This window comes from Gobio gobio, assembly GCF_949357685.1.
Source record: "Gobio gobio genome assembly, chromosome: 23".
Taxonomy (NCBI): Eukaryota; Metazoa; Chordata; class Actinopteri; order Cypriniformes; family Gobionidae; genus Gobio; species Gobio gobio.
Genome location: NC_137119.1, coordinates 19,167,496 through 19,190,554, shown reverse-complemented (window position 1 = coordinate 19,190,554; position 23,059 = coordinate 19,167,496). Strand labels below are relative to the sequence as shown.

At 37.4% G+C, this 23,059-nt stretch overlaps 2 protein-coding genes across 2 annotated transcripts in view; one reads left to right on the top strand and one right to left on the bottom strand.

The window, feature by feature from the left end:
* Positions 1–443: 443 nt before the first annotated feature.
* uba5 (ubiquitin-like modifier activating enzyme 5) lies at positions 444–15,533 on the bottom strand. The gene is made up of 12 exons (XM_079806140.1): positions 15,229–15,533; positions 15,094–15,139; positions 14,910–14,999; positions 14,489–14,598; positions 13,465–13,551; positions 13,293–13,377; positions 10,155–10,259; positions 9,309–9,436; positions 6,914–7,049; positions 3,138–3,216; positions 2,932–3,038; positions 444–1,020 (listed from the first exon to the last, which is right to left on the bottom strand). The coding sequence occupies exons 1-12, from the start codon at positions 15,375–15,377 to the stop codon at positions 943–945; spliced, it is 1,200 nt and encodes a 399-aa protein (XP_079662266.1). The 5' UTR covers positions 15,378–15,533; the 3' UTR covers positions 444–942.
* Positions 15,534–19,907: 4,374 nt separating this feature from the next.
* Positions 19,908–23,059, top strand: part of topbp1 (DNA topoisomerase II binding protein 1) — a 31,321-nt gene continuing 28,169 nt past the window's right edge. Inside the window, exons 1-4 of the mRNA XM_079806188.1 lie at positions 19,908–20,127; positions 20,495–20,594; positions 20,696–20,830; positions 21,083–21,226. Of these exons, the coding sequence (XP_079662314.1) occupies positions 20,508–20,594; positions 20,696–20,830; positions 21,083–21,226 (366 nt within the window). The 5' untranslated portion in view covers positions 19,908–20,127; positions 20,495–20,507. The remainder of the gene's footprint in view (positions 20,128–20,494; positions 20,595–20,695; positions 20,831–21,082; positions 21,227–23,059) is intronic.

The following is a 23,059-nucleotide window of genomic DNA, read 5'->3' as shown; positions in this document are numbered from 1 at the left end:
TTGATGGCCAGACCTGTTTACATAGGAGGGATGTATGAATGAATATGAGTATAAAAGACTGTAAGAATGCAAAATGGTAGAAATGCCAAACTCCAATTTCTCAGTGTCTGTAAATACTTCAAATGCAAATATACTAACACTACTTGGAAAGGCGCTAAAGCAGATCTAGTCTACTAATGTGCCTCATGTTGTAACTGTTGGATTCTGGGTCAACATGCTAATTATCAAATAATTTACTTTAATCTTCCATTATGGCATGTATTGCATTATATTGTATTACAAGATTTGTGCCAGTGCTTAGATGTGCTCTCACTTCCATGCCAAAAGAGGTGTATTTTATAACCAAATTCTTTTAATGCATGTGATCCTTGCACAAAAAATATTGTGTATTATACCAATAAATGCATCATTGAATGAAAATAACATTCAAGGAAAAGCTGAATAGAATGTAACAATAAATTTATTTGCATTATTACAATGTATACCATTCAATACAGCAGTCATAATCAGGCTGATTATAAATTGTCTGAAAATATTTGTGCGATGTTCTTTATAACATATGGGTGGGTGTCAACAAGCATATACAGTATTAGAGATGATATCATTATATTTAGATGTGTGGCTAAAGTGACACCCATTTCCTCCAGATCTGTTAAACATAGCCATTAAAATGAGTTCTATTGACCATTGCCAACTCTCTGTAACCTCAATACTGCAAAAACAAAAGATTAACAATGATGGCAATTCAGTATTAAGACTTTCAGTCGAAGTAAACCTCTAAACATCTTGAATGTTACAGGTTGTTTTGCAAAAACAATAAAAAACTAAATCCAAACTGATTTAGTATGATACCTCAGATGTTACATGTTTACAAATATGAATTTGATTTCAGTGTCAGTGGGAGAGTTCAAAGATGTCTGTTCCGTCTCGCTTTTCGCCTCCTTACATGCTTTTCATCTGAGCCATCAGCTCATCTAAACTCTGGTCTGTTTCCTCAACCGTCTCCCCTGAATCTCCATCCTGGCGAAGAGAAAACACATGGAATATTATGTGTACACAATGGAAAGGAGACAATGGTGCTCACCAAGGCTGCATTTATTTGATCAAAAATACAGTAAAAACTGTAATATTGTGAATAATATTGCAATTAAAAAATAACTTCTCTATTTGAATATAATTTACAAATCTGAATTTTCAGCATCATTACTCCAGTCTTCAGTGTCACATGATCCTTCAGAAATCATTCTAATATGCTGATTTGGAGTTCAATAAACATTTCTTATTAATATCAATGTAGAAAACAGTTGTGCTGCTTAATAGTTTTGTGGAAACCATATCTAGCCTGACGTCGTCATACTCAATTCTAGTCAGAATATGAGTCTGATACTGCTCCGTTGGGCTGTGATTATGGGGCGTGTTTCAACCGAACCAGGAAAGACCTCAATTGGATAGACCTACAACCAATCAGAGCAATGGAGCGACGCATAACGTTAGTTATCAAATGTCAACAGAACTCAACTGCACTGTGTTGCCATGTCCGCGGGTTGAAGCGACCCCAATTATGTGATATACAGACCCAGGAATGCGATTTTTAGCTGCCAGCCCTGCCAAAATAACACATTTTACCCCCCAAATGCATTTTTCCCGGAGAACCCCCCCTGGAAAGCTATTGGGCTTGTTTTTGGCTAGTTTTGAGGAACGTTAGCAATTGGGCGGGTTTTGTTGTAAAAACTTGGCAACCCTGTACCTGCACGCACGCTGGAATAAGTAGCCTAACGTTAGAAGAAGATGAGTGTAAACGATCTTTGCCGGTGTTGTAAAAAAAAGGATACACAGAGTTTACTTACCAACACGATTTCTGAGAGAAATAGTAAAAGTGAATGCATATACGAACAAGTTCTCCGTTTAGGATAAGAACAAACTCAACCCAAGCGCCTTTGATGAAGTAGATGATTACGTTACTGTTGATCATCTGTCCATCATCGTCTAAAGCCCGCCCTGATGATTTCATTGGTCCAAACAGTTTCTGTTCGGGCATAATTACTTCTCTACCGATCAAGTCCAGACCGAACTGCCCGAGTAAAAATGTTGTGGGCGGGGCTAAGTTCGGCTGGCATCCAGGCTAAACCATATCTTCTTTACTGTTAATTTCAATCAATTTAATGCATCTTGCAGAATAAAAACATTTCTTAATATATTTCCCAAACTTTCAAACATTAGTTCAAACATAATTGTTTGTTTGGTAATTGCATGTTGTGTTTTCATAGGATATTTGAGGCATTAATAATAATAATAATTTGTTACATTTATATCGCGCTTTTCTGTACTCAAACCACTTTACATCTCCTCAACTGCCACCAATGTGCAGCATCCACCTGAATGATACAACGGCAGCCATACTGTGCCCGAACACCCTGATTGGTGGAGAGGAGGCAGAGTGATGAAGCCAATCAGTATATGGGGATGATTAAGAGGCTGTGAGGATGGACAGAGGCCAATGGGCAAATTTGGTCAGGATGCCGGGTTTACACCCCTACTACTCCTTTTTCCGAAGAACGTCCTTTGATTTTTTTTATGACCACAGAGAGTTAGGTTTAACATCTCATCCGAAGGACGGTATTGTGTCCCCATCACTATACTGGGATGTTAGAACCCACACAGACCAGAGGGTGAGCACCCCCTGCTGGCCTCACTAACACCTCTTCCAGCAGCTACCTAGTTTTCCCAGGAGGTCTCCCATCCAGGTACTAACCAGGCTCAACCCTGCTTAGCTTCAGTGGGAAACCAGTCTTGGGCTACAGGGTGATATGGCTTATTGATCAGGCCTAAAACTTTATTTGCATTTACTTTAATCAATTTTTACTTAGCTTTTTTAATGCAGGAAAAATCTTGAAAAACCAAAGTGTTGTGTTATATTTCAGTGGGTCATACTTTTTTCGGTATGGTGTAGGCTACATTAATGCCCTCTGGTAGATCTGGTACCGGTCCTGATGCGTCCTGTAGCTCCGCCTCCGACACCTCTGACACCAGCTCAATGCCTGTCAGACAATATTATGTTCAATCTTACTAATGTTTACAGAATTCTGTTTTATGAATGAGGAATCCGTTGTGTTTTGTGTGTGTGGGATCATCCCAACCCCATTCATTGTCTTCATGCACCACTTCCTCTTCTTCCTCTACCACTTCCTCCACTTTTGGCCGTTCTGCTTCTTTTTTCTGGAAAATAAGGAATGAATAATCAATGATACTGTTGATATTGATATTTTACTGGTTTTTGTCCCAGTATACTATGCCTTTATTTACATCACAGATTAAGTAACTTGCGTGGAAACAGTCACCATTCATATTTTGGAACGGTGTAACTACTCAGCAGTCAGAATCAAGCCGACGATAAATTGGATGAAAATTGTAAATAATACCTTTGGAGTTCAAGAATAAAGAGTTCAAAAATGGTGTGGGTTTAATAATATTTTATTTAAATTATTAATCAATAATAAAAAAAAATGTCTACTAGAACAGAAGCGCTGCCCTGTGTTTAGCCGAGAGACTGACATGGGACTGAGACTGGGGCTGCGTCCCAATTCGCATACTATCCGTACTAAATAGTATTCGAAAAAAGAATTAGTATGTCCCAAATCTTAGTATGTTGAAAAAAGTATTCCAAAGATTCCCGGATGGTTTACTATTTCCGGTCAGAATCCGAAGTGCAGATCGATGCGCACTCTAACGGCTGATTTGCCCACAACCCATTGCGAGATGGACGAGGATTCGATTAGAACTACAAACGCGGATAAAAAGTGTTAAAAAACTACAAACATGACGGTTACGCGAGTCTGACGGTTAAGTGGAGAGGATTAGATAAAGTGGTTTGAGTGAGCAATTATCAGTATTTAACCTGACGAAAAGATATTCAATATTATCCACATTATATTTCTCCTTCAGCAGCATTGAGAACTTTTGTAATGATACGTTTGGCCATTAACTTTGCAAACACATGAGAGGAGTCTCTGCATTAAAGACCCACGAAAGGCAGATCATCGAGCGACTACATTTCTCTCCGATAAGGTAGGAAATTAAATTGAAAGTGGGGGATTTGAAGTTTTGAACTGTCACGATGATTGACAGGGCAGTTTAAACGGTGACGGGATGCACGTAACAGAGTCCGTTAAAGATGACGAAGTAGTATGTCCCAAAGCTTGCATACTCTTCTGCTACACACTCAAAAGTATGTACTTTTTCTTCACAAAAAGAGTACATACTTTTAGGACGTAGTATAAGTAGCCGAATTGGGACGCAGCCTGAGACTGACATGGATGAGAAGAAATTGTTGAATAAAGTCATTACTTTTGTGCGCAAAAAAACCCCAAAACAAAAATATTCTTGCTTTAAGGTTGAACCACTGGAGTCACATGGACTATTTTAACGATGTCTTTCCTACCTTTCTGGCCCTTGAAACGAAATTCTATGCAGTCTATGGAGGGGTCAGAAAGCGGATTTCATCAAAAATATCTTAATTTGTGTTCAGAAGATGAATGAAGGTCTTACAGGTTTGGAACGACATGAGGGTGAGTAATTAATAGTAAAGTAAGTACATTTTATTTATAGAGCAATAGAGTAAGAAAATCAAGAAAACTATTTTAATGACAATTTAAATTTGTGTGTGAACTAACCCTTTAAGGCTGGAATACACTACACAACTTTTAAAATCTGAACAGATTTGAAAACACTAGGCATCATTAAAAGTTGTGTACTTACTGTTTACCCATTTGGTCACAAGCTAGTGTTACATCTCTGAAACCTCTGCAATCACTTCACAAACAAACTGTCAAACTTTTGGATAAGAAACCAAGCATTTCTCATCATTGTCCAATATTACAAAAACACATTACTCAGCTGGTAAAATATTCAAATCTACAGTATGTCTTGTCTATACATTTATTTATGGTTTATCATCCCCTCCTCTCCACCAGTTTGTTAACAGCCGAACATCTGATCACAGCAGAACCAGAGGTGCAGAGAGGGGAGATTGTATCATTCCCTTTAGGAAAAGTGTTTTTGGCCAAACCACTTTTTCTGTTCGAGCTGCTACTGACCGGAACCTCACACCCATAAACATTAGAAATCTAAACACATACAGTACATTTAAGGATCCAGTTAAAGAAATGGCTTATTGATAATCAGAGCTGTCAACATTAGTTTAGTACTAGACCTGCTTTCGCTGCCTCCTGCTGGCTTCTTGCTTTGTGTGCGTGTATGTGTTCATGTATTTGTCTGATTGTTGGTCTGTTGTGTCTCTATTGTACCTTTTAGCTTAGTGCTTTTTTTAAATGTATTGTTATTGTTATATTGTTATGTAAATATGTAATTTTACTCTCTTTGATGGTGACTTTTTACCATCTGTCTAGGGACTGCAGGTGAAAAATAGTCTTCTGGCTAACTCTGGCATACAGACAGAAATGTTTATTAATGTGCATTGTCCCTGTAATAAATAATAAAAATACACTAGCCAACTTTGTAAATAGTTATAGAGGAAAAACTGGGCATCATACACTTAACGACTGAGGATCATACACTACCAGACTTTCAAGTCATTCAGAACACAACACAACTCTTGCAGAAGTATGTGGCTTGCTAGGAGATGCATGACAAATGAAAAAAAAATTGTGTTCTAAAATTGGCTCAAATATGTTTGATATCATCCGACTGGATGGAATCATAGTCTGAAGCTAAAAATAAAATAAAAAATCTGACTCTGCCCATCATACACTACACGATTTTCAACACGATTTCGATCCACTCAAATCTGCAGATTGGCCCTGATTTTTTAGCCTGGTCTTACCAGACTCTCGTACATTCAATTTGTAAAGAGAGTCTGGCCACTCTCCATTGACAAGCGTTTACTTCCTTGAAGGCGGGTACTCTGTTGAAGCTTAAAACTATTGGATCTGCCCCGAGCCACTCTGGATCTGCCATAACCAATCGCTAACGTTCGGTCGTGACGCATGTCATGCCCCGTTCACCTCTGTTTCTCACATGAAAGTCCGTAAAAATAACTGTGCAGATTGCCACCTCAGTGATCGGGAACGCGCTGCTCACGTGGTCCGTAACATGATTGTATGCTGTAAATAAAATGTAATATGCTTGGTATGATAAGAATAAATGCTGCCGTAAATAACGGCCCAAATCAAATGTTTCCGTGCTTTTCTTCTTTTTATTTTTTGAGCAGTGATGAAACATATTACTCTTGTAAATACTTGCCAGCATTTAAAGAAGTACAAGTGTCTAGAAATGCATCCAAATTACAGCTAAGCGCAACCGCACGGTGCTCTGCAGCGGTCAAAAAGGATAAAAACTGAATTTTGAAGTGACATATTCTTGAAAACTCAGATGTGGATTCGGACAGCAATTAAATTACCACACGACCTTGGTGTTTGTCGAAAACAGTAGGTAATTCGGCCGTGGATTTTTACGCGGGTGGTGGGAGACGGACGGCAATAAAATCACTGACTAGCCCCTGTAAATGATGACAATACCTTCCGACCCCACGAGAAACAATTACCGTCCGAATAGGGCTTCAGCCAACTCCTCCACCGCCATTACTGAACTACAACTCAAACTAGCGCACGACATCAACATCATCGTTCTCAGCCACTCCCTCTGTTCACTGATAGGACCAGTAAAAATTTGTTCGGAGAAAACCTAAGAATATGCCGCAATCCCAGACGGAGTACTGACATTTTTTTTTAATTGAGCAGGAGTACGTAGGAGGGCGGAACCAGGCTACTGACTTTTGGCAACTAGCGTCAACTTGTCCAGACTGTAAATCAGGGCAAAAGTCGTATAGTGTATTCGAGCCTTTAACAGTAGCACATAAAAATGAGTGTGTTTATGTTTGCGTTTGTAGAAGCGTCACCTTGTACTCGTCCTGTTGTCGTCTGCAGTGTGCGTCATCACACTGTGGGTTGGCCTTCATTGCCATGCTTGGGAAGAAATCCTGCATGGCATTATAGCCCAGGTAATAACTCACTGTCCCAAACCTCAACAGATACCTACCACACAGACAAAATGTCATTCCAGATCAGTTTATATGATACCGGAAAATATGGAGCTCACACTCAGAGGGAAAAAACATTTAAATTTGATTCATATTCAGAGGCCCAAACTGACCAAAAATAAGCAATTTGGTTCAGTTGCTGATTTTTATATGGTCAAAATTCTGATGGCTTGTAATTTAAATGAATGAGATCTTTGTAACAGTACATCAGACTACACACATACATGAAATGCATATAAATATGAAATGTCACTTATCTCCCAATTATCTTGGTAAGATGATATTAAAGAGCACCTATCATGGAATTTTGAAATTTACCTTTCATGTAGTGTGTAACATAGATCTAAGTGAACAAAAACATCCTGCAAAGTTTTGAAATATGACAGTGCACCGTATATATAGTTAATTTCTTTCAAAAGTAAGAGTCGACTCTGAGTCATTTTTAAGAATCGTTAGAAGACCGAAGCTTTTTCTCTGACTAGATGACGTCAACTTGTCAAGTTATTTGAATACGATACGCCCACTTATTGCGCTCCAAGACGCCAGTGAAAACTAGAAAACATCATGGCGACGAGACACTGTGTTCTGAAGTGCGACTCAAAAGCAAACTTTTTTCATCTGCCCAAGGATGAGCATTTGAAGACTAAGTGGCTTGAAGACAAACCATACATTGTCGCGATTGTGTGTTTATTTAATCGTCAAATGTCTCTATTTGCATGTTTCGCGATCTCAGGAAGCTTTTATTATGGACTTCTATTATGGCACATGGTATCTTCTTCGTCTATCTGTACCATATATGGATTACATGTGCACAGAGCGCCCTCCGGCTGCCAGTATGAATTGAAAACAACACATAAGAGACTCAATCGCTCATGATTAGGATACATCTGCGCATTTTGAGGAAGTATTAAATAAAAAATACTCCTCTGTTTAGAAATTTGACACAGACATATGAGAATCTATCAATATGTCTCCTCATCTGCACACTTTTGAACTAAAAGCCCTGAGGGATGTTGATTTGTCGCGAGTCTTCGTGAGGAGAATAGAGGAGTTTTTTTATGAATGAGATCAGCTGAGGCTCATATTACAATCAAACGGTTCCGACGCGGTTTTCATATTCATAACTCCTGACACATATTAAATTACTGTCACTATAAGACTTTGATGGGCGTTCCGTTTCCGAAAATATCTGCACAGACTATACCAATCACAACTGACTGGGTCATCGGACCAATCACCGCAGATTAGCGTCACGTAAAGGCGGGGTTTTGAAAAGTGAATCACTAAAGGAATCATTTGAGAATCGCTGTCAAAACAGGTAAAAATAAATGCATATTATAAGAAAACTAAAGTCTTTTTTCTCATTGCATGCATGCAAAACTGTTGTTGGGGACTTCTAAAACAATATTTGGAACATTTTAAATGCCATGATAGGTACTCTTTAAAATGTTTAGTTATATGATTAATGCCTTGTCATATTTTATTGTGAGGATGTACAAATAAACATTCCTCAAAAGCTTAACGTATCATATTTGATACATTTTAAAACGATTTTTCAAAAATGATTTATGGATAATCAAGTAAACTAGTAACACTTTACAATAAGGTTGTATTAGTTAATTCATTAGTTAACATGAACTAACCATGAACACCTCCTCTGTTCAGCATTAGTTAATCTTTGTTAACGTTAGTTTATACAAATCCAGCTGTTCATGGTTTGTTAATGTTAGTTCACACTGCAACAACTAATGTTAGCAAGATTTTAATAATGCATTAGTAAATGTTGAAATTAACATTAACAAAGATAAATAAATGCTTTATAAGTGCAGTTCATTATTAGTTCATGTTAAATAATGCAGTTAACTAATGTTAACTAATGAACCTTATTGTAAAGTGTTACCAGTAAACCTATGTTGCTTCAGTCCGTTAAATGTTCATCTTGAAATATTATCAATATAAAAGTCATTCTTACTTTACTTTATATAAATTGTTAAAGATTTCACAGCAAAAAGACACAACCTTTAGTTCGAACCACAACGTTTTTAGAATTATGCAATTAGGCCTTTTACTTGATAAGATGTATGACCTATTAATTAGACCACAGAGGGAATGTAGCCGATTGTGTAAGTTTTGATCATGTTGATAATTTAGAGACCTTAGAAAATTGCATATCAAATTGAATACAGTAGGCTATGGGTTCAAATCAGTGTGGTAAGGCCTGTGTTGAATCCTCAGGATTGTGATGAGGTCTTACTTCAAGACATTCTGCACAAGGAGCCCAGCGACCACTCCCATTGTGGTGGGCAGGCTGGCGGCACACACCCCGTCCTTCTTCAACGTCTTCTCATCGATATTTGCAGCCACGACGAGGGGAGGTGCACACTGACACAACATAGACAGAACTGCATCAGACCACTGTTAATTTTCCCACCCATTTGACAGAAATAGGCAATGTTTTATAAAGCTGGCCTATCACAGAAACTCAGGGCCACACAAAAATACTCTGGCCTATGACAGATTAAAAGTGAGAGGGTAGAAGATAGTACAACCAAATGGGATCATCCTTCAATTCATATTCAATGCACATAGGGTCAGATTTACTAAACAGGGCAAATTAGCGTGAGACCGATATCCCATAAAAGTGCAGATGGAAGTGACGATGCGCAAATTAAAAGAACACAGACCGAGTTGGTCATTATAGAAATTATCTGGCTGTGTTTATCAAGAGCAGCGTAGGGTCGCAAACAAGCAGAGCTGATAATAATCAGTGTGTGTGATTTACTAACAACACAGGCGCAAAGTGGCTTAAGACATGCCTTTTAGAGTGTTAAATAATGGTGCAAATATCAAACTTTAAAAATTCTAATTTCATGATGATCTAGATACTCTCCTCCCATCAATATTGTGTCTTAAAAGGAGACTCCTACAAATGCAATAAGTTTAGCCATAAAAATAAGTGTCCATGCCTTTTCATCACTAATTATTCACAGCATGTCTTCACTAAATCCTGACAGTAGTTTTTTAATACAAGAAGAGGGTTTGCGCTGACAAGCTGTTAGTAAATCTGACCCATAATATGTTTTTTCCGTGTTTATCATACAGCAAAACAGGCCGTTTCTCCTGGGATGATGAGCTGGATGTGTCCAGAAACTGCATTCTCACTGACACCTGACTCCATCCAGATCTGACCCAACTCATTACATGCCTAAGAGAGAGAAACAAACATGCACATAATTGTTGATTTGTAGTGGCTAGATGTGAAAACCTTTTTAAAACATACACTACTGTGCAAAAGTCTTAACACCTTAGTAATTTCACAGAAGAAAAAATATTACGCCAGTCATTTACATCTTTTGCAGTAGTGTGTCAATGGGAAATATCAGTTTACGTTTCCAAAAATTCCCTTTGCCAGTAATTGTAATAATCCAGAAAGATTTTTGCATGCACAAGGAATCTGACAACAGCCAGTATGCTCCACACTGAGATCTGATCTCACCATCATTGAGTCTGTCAGTGATCGATTACATGAAGAAACAGAAAAAAAAGACAGACTAAATCCAGAGGAACTGCAAAGCTACCTGAAAAACTATGTGTAAGTGTAACGAGGTCAAAAGCTATTTTAAACGCAAAGGGTGCTCACACCAAATATTGATTTGATTTAGTTAGAAGTTAATTGATAAATAAAATCTATTTGACATTATTTTTTGAAAGCATCCTCACTTTACAGCATTTTACACAAGTGCCTAAAACTTATCACTGTACTGTAGCTTTGCAGGCAAGTTTCTTCAATCGTCTTTGGGACGTTGCCACAGTTCTTCTGTATTGTGTGAGAATAATTGTTGCTGTAATGAGTGTGTATGCAGAGTGGCCTATGAACTGCCTCCGCCGGCTTGCCTTCTTCCTCTTGCCGGCTTGCACCTGGCCATCCACGTGATGTAAAAGAAAATGTGATTCATCAGACCAGGCCACCTTCTTCCATTGCTCCATGGTCCAGTTCTGATGCTCACGTGCCCACTGTTGCCGCTTTTGGCGGTCGACGGGTCAGCATGGGCATCCTGACTGGTCTGCAGCTATGCAGCCCCTTACTCAACAAACTGCGATACACTGTGTATTCTGACACCTTTCTACAAGAACCAGCATTAACTTCTTCTGTAATTTTAGCTAAAGTAGCTTGTCTGTTTGATCGGACCACACGGGCCAGCCTTCGCTCCCCACATGCATCATGCCCATGACCCTGTCGCCGGTTCACCAATTTTGATAGATACTGACCACTGCAGACCGGGAACACCCCCAAGAGCTGCAGTTTTGGAGATGCTCTGACCCAGTCATCTACCCATCACAATTTGGCCCTTGTCAAACTTGCTCAAATCCTTACGCTTGCCCATTTTTCCTGCTTCAAACACATCAACTTTGAGGACAAAATGTTTTCTTGCTTGCCGGGTTGAAAACGTCAACAAGTGATCTATGGAGACGTGCATCTGATTAACTGCAGGGCTCCAGAGTGCGACTAAATGGTCGCATTTTGCGACTAAAATTTGAGTGTGCGCGACTGAATTTTACATCCAGTCACACATGTGCGACCAGTAAATTTGCCTGCTGCCGGTACTGGAGAAATTAAGAAAATACACTTACTAATTATAATTGATAGACGTTATGTCTGGCAAATTCTATCTTTGCCAGCCGTTTCTATATGAGAGAGAATATTAAACCATTTGTCCGTGATGTATTTTTGCCATTCGCAATCCAGAAGAGAGAGAGAGCGAGCGAGCTACAGCGAACACAACTCCACAGTCAGCTTTAATGAGTGACGATGGCCAAGAACTAAACAAAAGTTTAGTCTGCTTAAACTTTAGGGATGTGCTGTGATATTAATCTAATTTTATTTTCGATTTTGGCTTCCACCAAGAATTATAAAAAGATGGTATGAGGTAAAACTATTCCTATAGCTGTGTTCAGTCGAGCGCGACATTCTTCCCTTCACAGCTGCGCTGTCATTTCTCCTTAAACCTAAAACGTCAGATTCAATGATTGTTGTAAACTGCAGTCTCTACTGTTGCTAAACTGCTTGCTGTGTTTGATAATAAAGAGCTATTAAATAATCCGCGCCAGAGACGCTGTTTCCGACTTCAAGGCGGCTTATGTGTGTGTGCTGCGAAATGGACCGACTTGCACTTAATATTTTAGGCTTCGTGTGCGCGTCTAAACCATCAAATAAACAACAAATAGCCGGTGTCAAAATGACCGGATTGGAGAGTAGTTATTTTAACAGTTTATATCTTAAATGGGCGTAAATAGTTTGGAGAAATATGAGAATATGATATTATTAGTTCTACATTTGATCGGTCTTAAAGGGGCAGCGTCTAATAAACCTGCTGAAGATTGAGCCATTAATTCGAATCGAACAAAAGGCAAATAGAAAATATTCACATCTCTTGAATTAATAACTTTAGCTTTTATAAGCATTAATCTATCAATTTATACAGTGAAAACTATGCAGTGTTATTTTACATTTCATTACTTTATTAGATTTCTTTGTAGGTTTGTTCTTTACTGTAATATTAATGTTAGCAGACCTTCCGAATGCCTGCACACTGGTCCATTTACAAATAGATGTTTTATATTTTTGTTCAAACTTTGCGGTTTCTTTTGCTATAGATATTTTACTTTTCAGATTATAAAGCCATGTTAATTATGTTCTTAATTATGTTTTTTTTAAATAAAATAAATAAATAAAGTTTAATAAAAAGAACCGGTAAGAATACTGTTAAAGTACTGGATCGATAAGCAGTATCGCTAAGAGTAGTAATACCATTAAAACCTTAACGATACCGATCCCTATTAGTAATACAGTGGAAATTAGTAGATTTGGTTAGCATGTTGATTTACGGTTTGCGCCCCTAAAATTTCTGGTTGTGCCCCTAAAATTTTCAGTTGGGGGCCACTGTGCTCCTAGTGAAAAAAGTTAGTCTGGAGCCCTGAACTGACATATTTCACAATATTACTGTGTTCGCTGTATTTTGGATCAAGTAAATGCAGCCTTGGTAAGCAGAAGTGACTTCTTTTAAAAAATATTTAAAAATCTTACCGATTTAAAACTTTTGAACGGTAGTGTATATAATATTAAGTTACATTCTTTTTACAAATTAGCAAAAAAAAAAAAAAAAAGTATTAAAAAAATAGATGAACAGCAAATATAGTTCTTTTTATAGCTAAACATAGTTTAATGCAAATAACTCACTGTGTTAATGGCCATCCGAGCCTCAAAGTTATCAACACAACTGAGGACCAAATCTACAGACTTCCCGTCTTCAAGTCCTCCGTGACTGAAAAAACACAAAAGCAAGACAACCAAATCAAAATGAGAAAGAAAGCTTTGAGGCAATAAAAAAAAATTAAAAATAAATAATCACCTAATGCGCTCCATGAAATGCGTGAAGTTGTCCATTGTGGTGATGTTGTAATTGTGGGTCTCAAAAGCAACATCTGGATTAATGTTCCTATGCAGGAAAACACAGCATTATAATGAGAAATGTCAGCTAAAATGCATTAAAATTCTGGCAAATCAGTCAATAACGCCTAAATTCATAATTTCTTTTTTATATAAAACAATATGTAGAGACAGCTGAGGTGGATTTCCATCAATAATAAAATACGGCGTGTTCTTTTTTTAGAGGACAAATTTAAACCTGTCAAAATTTCCCAAAACCATCTAATTTGTAGGTAAATAGTTTTTTTAATTTTTTAGTTTTCTGTTAGGGCTAGGGTGTGGATTATAGTATTTATAACTAGCTGTTTATAGAAACAATGTCCCATTTAGACAGGTAAGTAAACACTGTGTGTGTGTGTGTGTGTGTGTGTGTGTGTGTGTGTGTGTGTGTGTGTGTGTGTGTGTGTGTGTGTGTGTGTGTGTGTGTGTGTGTGTGTGTGTGTGTGTTACTGTTTAGAAGCCTGGAGTTGGTAAGATTCAGTCTCTTATGCTCACCAAACATAATTTCGTATCATTATCAATGTTGAAAACAGTTGTGCTGATAATTTTGTGGAAACCGTGACACACTTTTATTCAGTATTCTTCAATGAATAGAAAGTCAAAAGAACAGCATTTATATGAGATAGAAATGTATATATAAAACCTTATAAATATATCAAGTCTACGTTTTTAGCACGATTTCCATGTGGAATCATGTATTTTTTATTTTGATAATGTGAATGTTTTTTTAATGTATTTGTTTTTTCCCCCTCTTCTTTCTATTTTGTGTGTGTGCATGTGTATTAATATAAGATGTTTGTTGACTTTTTAACATTCTATCAAGGGTTTACAGATGAAAAATTGTTTCATGTTTATTAATGTGCACAGCCCCTGCAAACAAATAAACTTAAACAGTGCCCTGTTGAATACGTTTATGAATAACTCAAGATGATAAATTGCCCCTTTACCTAAGAGTATGTTCTGCAGCCTCAACTTTACTGAGTCCTGCCTGATGTGGCTGGAAGAAGAGGCGGTTCATGTTGGCCAGCTCCACCTTATCATAGTCAAACAGCAGCAACTGCAGGGGAAGAAATCACAGACACAGCAGAAAGAGGCATGACAGTCTGTTACTGCAGAGCCGAGGCATGTCTCCAGGGGTTATGCTATTGGCTTCCCTCCTGTGCTCCGACCGGCACTACACACTACTGGAATACAATAGGCTTGAGGAATGCACCATCTTTAATTGAACAACATTAGGGGTGCACCACACTACAGACTGGTCAATCAATGCATCAACATTTAATTCATACCTCCTACTGTCACATGACACTATGACGCAGATCATATATTAGATCTAAATATTGAGGAATGATGATAAAGGTGCATTACCTTACCAATGCCACATCTGGTGAGCATTTCTGCAGTGACACTCCCCACCCCTCCAACTCCCACTACTGCCACCGTATACGAGCGGATTTTCTGAGAATGATAGCAGGTGGATAGTTGTCATCTGAACACGAGCAAGCAGTTAACACTATAAAAGTCTCATAAAAGAACAAATAAGCATGTTTACCTCATAGTCTTGCACTATGCCCATCCTTTTGAGTGCCATCAGACGACTGCAAGACATTTAAAGCAACGTGAAATTTGCACCGGTTTAAGTCTTCCATATGTCAGTCAATAAACAAAGCAGGATCAAAATGCTCACCTGTATGGATTTGAGTCTACGACTTCAGCGCTCATTTGGTCAATCTTTGGTCTGAGATGATGTTCAGCATCACTTTGCTTCTGTTTGGATTTAATTAGTTCATTTTCTAACTCACGGATTCGCAGCCTCAGTTCCTCAACGGTGGCCATTTCTTCTGTAAACACCCTCTATTCCAATAAACACGGGTTGATGTGATCCGATGGGGGGGAAACAAAGCACAGAAACGATTAAAATTACTTCATGTACACGTCTGCACTGTTAGAAATCAGCTGGCGAAGAGTGTCTCTCGATATTGAGTCCGGAGTGAAACACAAGGTTCACAGGAACGAAAGTTCCCACAAGTAATGATTCCCGCGAATCGGTTCGTCTAAACAGATCTAAACCAGTTCAGAAACCTGCTCGGGATATAACAAGCATTATGGCAAGCTGGTTTAACATTTAATCTTTAAAACGTGTTCATGTTACTAGCAGGGTTGGGAGGGTTACTTTCAAAATGTATTCTGTTACTGTAACAAATGACTTCATAAAAAAATATTCAGTAAAGTAATCTAAGCACCTCATTATGAAAGTAATGTAATCTGATTACATTTGGATTCATCAACTTAAGGTTACATATGTAAATAAAGTCGGGTAAAAATCAATAATCAAAGTATTTATTTAATTATGACTTTAAAATAAAAACTATTAAAACTAAGCAAGCTATATATATATATATATATATATATATATATATATATATATATATATATATATATATATATATATATATATATATATATATATATATATATATATATAATATATATATATATATATATATATATATATATATATATATATATATATATAATATATATATATATATATTAAGACATGATTAATCGCACACTTGTTGTGAAATTAAGCATACACCATTTATCTCATTAAACACATTCATTTTGTCATAATTTGCTATATCCAAAGTAAACAGTCAGATTGAAGATTGATTCTCACAAAACTGTATTTTCTGCAAGCTTCATGGATCATGGAGACTCCAAAATGACACCAAATAACCAAATATAAGGAGTCCATTTAATTCTATTATATAATACATTTATACACACTAGAGCAGTGGTTCCCAACCACGTTCCTGGAGGACCCCCAACAGTGCACATTTTGCATGTCTCCTCAATCAAACACACCTGATTCAGGTTATCAGCTCATTAGTAGCTACTCCAAGACCTGATGTGGGTGTGTCAGACAAAGGACACATCCAAAATGTGCACTGTTGGGGGTCCTCCAGGAACGTGGTTGGGAACCACTGCACACCTAAGCACCCATGGGAAGAAAAAAAACATGAAATAAAAAAACTTTACAGAATTCACAGTGTATAGTGTGTGTACAGAGCAACAACAACAAGATTGTTTTCATTTTAGACGACAAGCTGCGATACCGAACAGGACCACACAGAGATGCCAAAAAAACTCCTAAATCAACCGCTTTGACTGCATAAACCTACTATTCTAATCACAACACCGTACGCATGACAAATCAAACATTATACTTCCTGATTGTGTGTGGAAACAACGCAAATGTAATGAAATGTGTCTGTACATGAATGCAGTGTGCGATCAGTTATCAAGAGCACGCACATACACGGTTTGTTGTGCATCAGACACTCACGCGCTTCCTGTACGACTCCGGTACGTCACCAAATTGCGCTCTTCAGAATCAATCGCAGAATACGACAGAGCTCGAGTTTTAAAGCAAAGCACACACTGGAAAGAACAATTCACTAAAAACGCAATGTTAGTCTCTATTCGCTCTGATATGTCTGATGTGATCAGCCTGGCCTTCTTTACATTAGAGCTGTTTTGGACTGTTTGAATAAATTAGATTCCTGGATCACTGAAAACTTTCCCAGAGTTTAATGGCCTGATCACAAAGAGAAGCAGAATTGGGTTAAAGAGTTAGGATGGAAATTTCCTCTTACCAGTGTTATGTCTGCTTGTAGATGCGTATACTGTATATAAATATAAAAATGGCTATACAAACACCTAGTGGCTGCAGTATGGTATTACAGATGGTTTTATTTTTTTAATTTTATTTCTGTAACATGTACAAGGAAAAAATACTTATAGTATTATACACAATATTCAAAAAGTCTACACCATCTATCTATTAGTCTACTTTAAAATACATGTTATATGCGCATCTGCCAGCAGGTAGCACACATGAGTCACGACTGGCAACAGAACCAGGAACTATAATCAAGCAGCGCTTAATATAGCATTATGATGTCAAAATACTCATTTATTTAGTTTTAAATGAAACCATTGTAATGATAGTATTCCGCATAAAATGCAATTGTAATTACAGTTACCAATTTGTTGTTACTTGATTACATAACGCCATTACATGTTTTCCGTTATTCACCAACCCTGGTTACTACTAGTACTTATTTTTAGTATCTATTTTATTACAGTAGCTGAATGACAGATTCCCATAGAAGTCAATGACAACATTTTGAAATGTGTTACTAGTAACAATAGAATAGTTACAAGTAACTATCAAAATAAGTAATTGTCTAATGAATAAGTACTAGTATCTATTTAATAGGTAGTATCTAATGAATAAGTAATTAATAAGTACTAGTATCTAATGAATACATGGGCGTTAGAAGCAAAAAAATGTGGGTGGGTCCTCTCAGAAAAACTTTACTGGAGTAGATGCCATTTACATTAAGTACAAAATACCACCTTGTTTGCTAAACGTCTGGTTGGGCAAGACAAAAATACGGAAATCACCATGACATTGAGAGCAGCAGTAGTGAAGAGGTAAGACGCATGGCATCAAGTTTTGACGCAAATCGAACCAAGGTTTGAATCCGCCTTTTGCCGAACTCACTCTATTCCCTTTTCCCATCACATATCAGATCGGAAAGGCATTTATTTTCTATAGAAATTAAGAAAATATTAGAAAAGTGGAAATGAGGCGTCTAACGTGTTTAATAATAAGTGTTTATTGGTTAGGGGCAGACATGTGCTGAATTAGAGACGATAAAAGTGAGTGGGTCCAATATCATTGATCATAAAAAGTGGGTGGATCTTGTCCCACCCACATACAATGGTTCCGACGCCCATGAATGAATAAGTACCAGTATCTAATAAATTACCAATTTAATAGGCACTATATCTAATGAAAGTGTCTATTAAATGAATGAGAACCGGTATCTAATAAAAAATAACTAGTATCTAATGAATAAGTCGTAAAAAGCTACTATAGGCACTAGTAGGCCTACCTAAAGAATAAGCAGTATAGCTAATGAATAAGTAGTAGGCTACTTAAAGGCCCCCTGAAATCAAAATGGAAGTTTTTTAGCTTTTAGTATGACTATCTTAGCCTTAAGGTTATGAATAAGCTGGTATGTTCTAAAACAATGACAAAATTCGCATTTAGATATAAGCATTCAAAACTTAGTCTCTCACTTCCGTTAAAATTGATCAGATTTTGATGACATCATCGCAGACTTCACCTTCTCATCAAATCTTCTGTCCAATCAAATGGTCTCTAGAATCTGAAGCGCCTGTCCCCTATACTATAAATAGAGGCTGAAGCAGCGGCTGAAATCGGTCAGCTGTTCACACATTTGCTATTTTCTACATGGTGAATGGTACATAGCGCACTATACATGCGATAGGAAACGATTCAGACAGTGTAAATATGCTTTCAGTTGAGGCAAATTAAGTCTGGTTTCACGTTACTTTCACGCGCACTGCTGCAGCGCACACACATAGTCTAGAGCAGAGCCGTTGACTAGAGACACGAGATGAGAGCGCAGCGCGGATATGCTCGAATCGGCGCATACAACAAAACATATCGGACCTATTTAAATTCTGCACAGAATGCTGTATTTCAAAACGATACGGAGGAGATTATGATGATAAACTTTTGGAGATTAGGAGGAAACTGTGGCTTTACCAAACAGAAAGGCTCTAGTCAAACTGTGATATTAACGAAACGCTATTGGCTGTTTCAAAAAAGGGGAGGAGCTGCTAACAGCTTGAGCCGTTTCAGGGGAAATTACGTCAGCACATTGAATAATGCTGCGTGTTTCAAGGCACTTCAGTGGCCCTTTAATGGAATAGATACGAGTATCTAAAAAAAGTACTTGTACTAGTAGCATGAAAATAGACACCAGTACGGTTTAAGGATTAAATGTTAAAACGGCTTGCCATACACGCATATCAATACACACCATATGTAAACTCGTACTGCTGTTTATTACTTTTCATTTTTCCTGTTACATTTTTGGATATATGAGTCACACACATATTGCCATTTTCTAATGTAATAATTTACATTTAACAATGCTCAAATGAATTTACTATTTTTGAATGTGAACGAATCAGTTTTATGAGCCGGTTCAATCAAAGATCCGATTAAGAAAAACAACTCGTTTACGAATTGGACGTCGCTTGAATGGATGTGTAACTATGGTAACAGCAGTCTCGCGAGCGGAAAAAAGGCTGTTCCTGTTCAACTTCTTTGTATTTAGGTAATGATTGCATGTGTCTTTTCACTTCCAACTACATAGAGTAAAATTCACTTGATTTTAACATTTATCTAATTCATTTCTGATATTACACTCCTCCACTCCGGTTGGTGGCGGTCATATATTTTAACATTTCTCCCGTCTTACCAAAGAAACAGAAGTGAAGCGGAAGTTGTTTTCATAGCTGGTGGCGCGAATGACTGGAATACGGCTTCCTCTAAATTAAAATACAGATATATTAGTTAATAATTTAGTCTGTTGTCTTATAAAATACGTTTTTATATGGTTTATATAGTTAAAAAATGAAGTTAAAATGAGATCAAAGTCTTTTAAAAATTAGTTTTAATCGTCTGTTCTATCTCGCGGTAAGTCTTCTTTCGTTATTATAAGTGTTTTGTTTTATTTTAATAACTTAAAAACAAAAACAAATTACTTGTTGTTTAGAGCTGTGCGACAGTATGACTCGCTTTGATTTGTCTTGTTTAGCCATATGTTTATGAGATTATCAAAACAACCTGCCACGAGAAGCTGATGGTTCATTGTTAGTCTCATAAGTATCATCCGCTTTTTTGTATTAATTTCCTATTTACATTATGTTTAACTTGTTAAAACATTGAGACATGTTACACAAAGAATAACAAGGTGAGAGAACTGGATACTAGCAGATGTTTACATGTTTCTTAATGACAACATAAGTCATTGTACTTTTTTTTTCCCTTCAACCGAATGTAGATTATATGGCACCATGTCAAAAGGCAACAGGGATGTATATATTGTAAAATTTGTTGAACGCAATGGACAGAAGACTGATCTGGCTCTCCAGGCCTATAAGGTGATAATTGTGAAATTCTTCTTAATAGCTGTCATTAAATGTTCCTTGTAATAATATCAGATATAGGTCTTCTGTTCATACAATCATATACTTGTCTTTAGGCAATAGTGGAACTTCAGTCAGAGAAGTATGTGCAGACGGTGGACGAGGAAGACGCATTAGAGCTGGACCACAATGACAAATCCCTGTTTGTGTTCAGTGATTTCACCAGCAATGCGTTTGACCACTGCAGGAGGGTGAGGATTCCCTTACAACAGTGCACAGCGTCTGTTTTTTGCAGTGTATTTTTAATTGCCAGAATTATTTTTGATTGTCAGAATTTCGGTGCATCACTAATCTCTGTATTATTTACATTTGTTTATACTCGGATTGATGTAGAACTTCATTTGTAATACCTGAACTCTTGTGTTCTGTCCATTTATTTTTCCCTAATTGTTCTCATATTATTATAAATATTGATAGTCTTCTAAAACACTGAATTTTTGCAGCTGGGATGCAGGATCGTGAGTCCTCTGGTAGTGCTGTTCTGTCTGCAGAAGCAGAGATGTGTGCCCAAAGCAGAACAGCCTGTGTACAACATGGCATTGGCTGATGTCACTATCTCCTGCACCAATCTCGACAAAGAGGCACGGGTACGGAGAAAACATTTATGATGCTAATAGATTTGTTCATTTTTTAAATACTACTTTTTAATATTGATATGATTATATACCAAAACAATTATCAGTAAATAGTGTAAAAATGAGGAACAAAAACAAACATCAAGGTATCCCACATGAAAAAATACTATAGTATATTATAGTAAAATGACTATAGTGTTTTTGAACCATACTATAGTAAAGATACTACAGTAAATTGTAGTATATTATAGTATTTACTACACTTTGTTTATTTACTGTAGTATATTTTAGGGCTTAGGGGCAGCAGTGGCTCAGTGGTTCATGTAGGTTGTCTACAAACCGGAAGGTTGGTGGTTCGATCCCCGGTTCCACCTGACCAAGTGCCGAGGTGTCCATGAGCAAGACACCTAACCCCAGCTTCTCCCGACGAGCTGGATGGCGCCTTGCATGGCTGACACCGCCGTCGGTGTGTGAATGAGTGTGTGAATGGGTGAATGTGAGGCAAAATGTAAAAGCGCTTTGGATGGCCGTAGGTCTGTTAAAAGCGCTATATAAATGCAGTCCATTTACCATTTACCATATATTTACTATAGTACGGTTCAAAAACACTATAGTATTTACTAGAGTAATTTTACTTTAATATACTATAGTATTTTTTCATGTGGGATCAAAATAAGATAAGCAAAAGTTACAAACTTTCTTTGAATTTATTTAAAATGTATTGTCAGTATTGCGCTTGCAGATCACGTGGGTAGGGTACTTTTTTACTGTGCGTGCGTGTGTGTGTATGGATAACCATGTCTGTCAGCCACCACCGAAGACCATTTTTGACCCAGAAAAAACCCTGAATGGTTAAAATTAATTTTTAACTCAGTCCCTCATAATTATTACCCAAATCTTGCTCTCTGTGCTGCACATTTCACGGAGGAAAGCTTCCACAATCTTCACGAGTTTCGCACAACAGCTTGTCCTGAAAGATGGATTTAAAAACAAAAGCTGTTTACGGGCCACAACCTGTAAGTATGATTTATTTTTCGTCGATGTGTTTTCCTGTAATAGTTCGTATTGTTAATTGTACGTTGTAGCAAGGAAGTAAACAAATGACCACGCTGTTTGGCTCTGCAAACCAGTTTGTTAAATGCTCATTCATACTTAACGTTATCCGACAAACACCTAACGTTAAAAACTTTTTTAAAATCTCAACAGCGAATTTGGAATTAGTGTAAATTATTCTTTGATTAGAGCTTTTATGTATTGTTTATCTACAGGCATGCTAAACATGGTTCTGTGTTTGATTTGGCTACTATAGTAAAGCCAATGTTTAGTGTTAGTTGTGGGTTAATAGTTCTTGCGATAGATATTTGGCTATAATCGTTCTAAAAACACAAAAGTAACCGTGCCATTCAGTAGCGATCACTATAGATCCGCAGTCTTTACTCAAAAAAATCCCTTTGAGGACTGAACAGGTTGAACAGGTTCTGCTCGATCATCTTCACTAAAATTGTCTGGGTCTGATTCGGGCTCATATTGGTATGGTTTTATTGACGCCATTGTTTCTAATACTACCAAAGCACAGACTACCGGTAAAGGTAGGGGCGTGACATTTCCAAAAAACGTGCACTAGGCGTTTAGCGAATCTCAACACACTGGGCCAGCTAACCAATCTGAGCCCATTGCGTATTTTTGAGGGACCAGCTTCATAGAACCCGGAAACCATCAGATCCTTTTTACAAGGAGGGACAGGGCAGTGTAGAATAAAGGTAAAATATATGAAAAATAATGCAATTTTTTAAAAACGAAGCATGAACACGTTAGTGCACCCCACAAACACAATCAAGCCTTCGA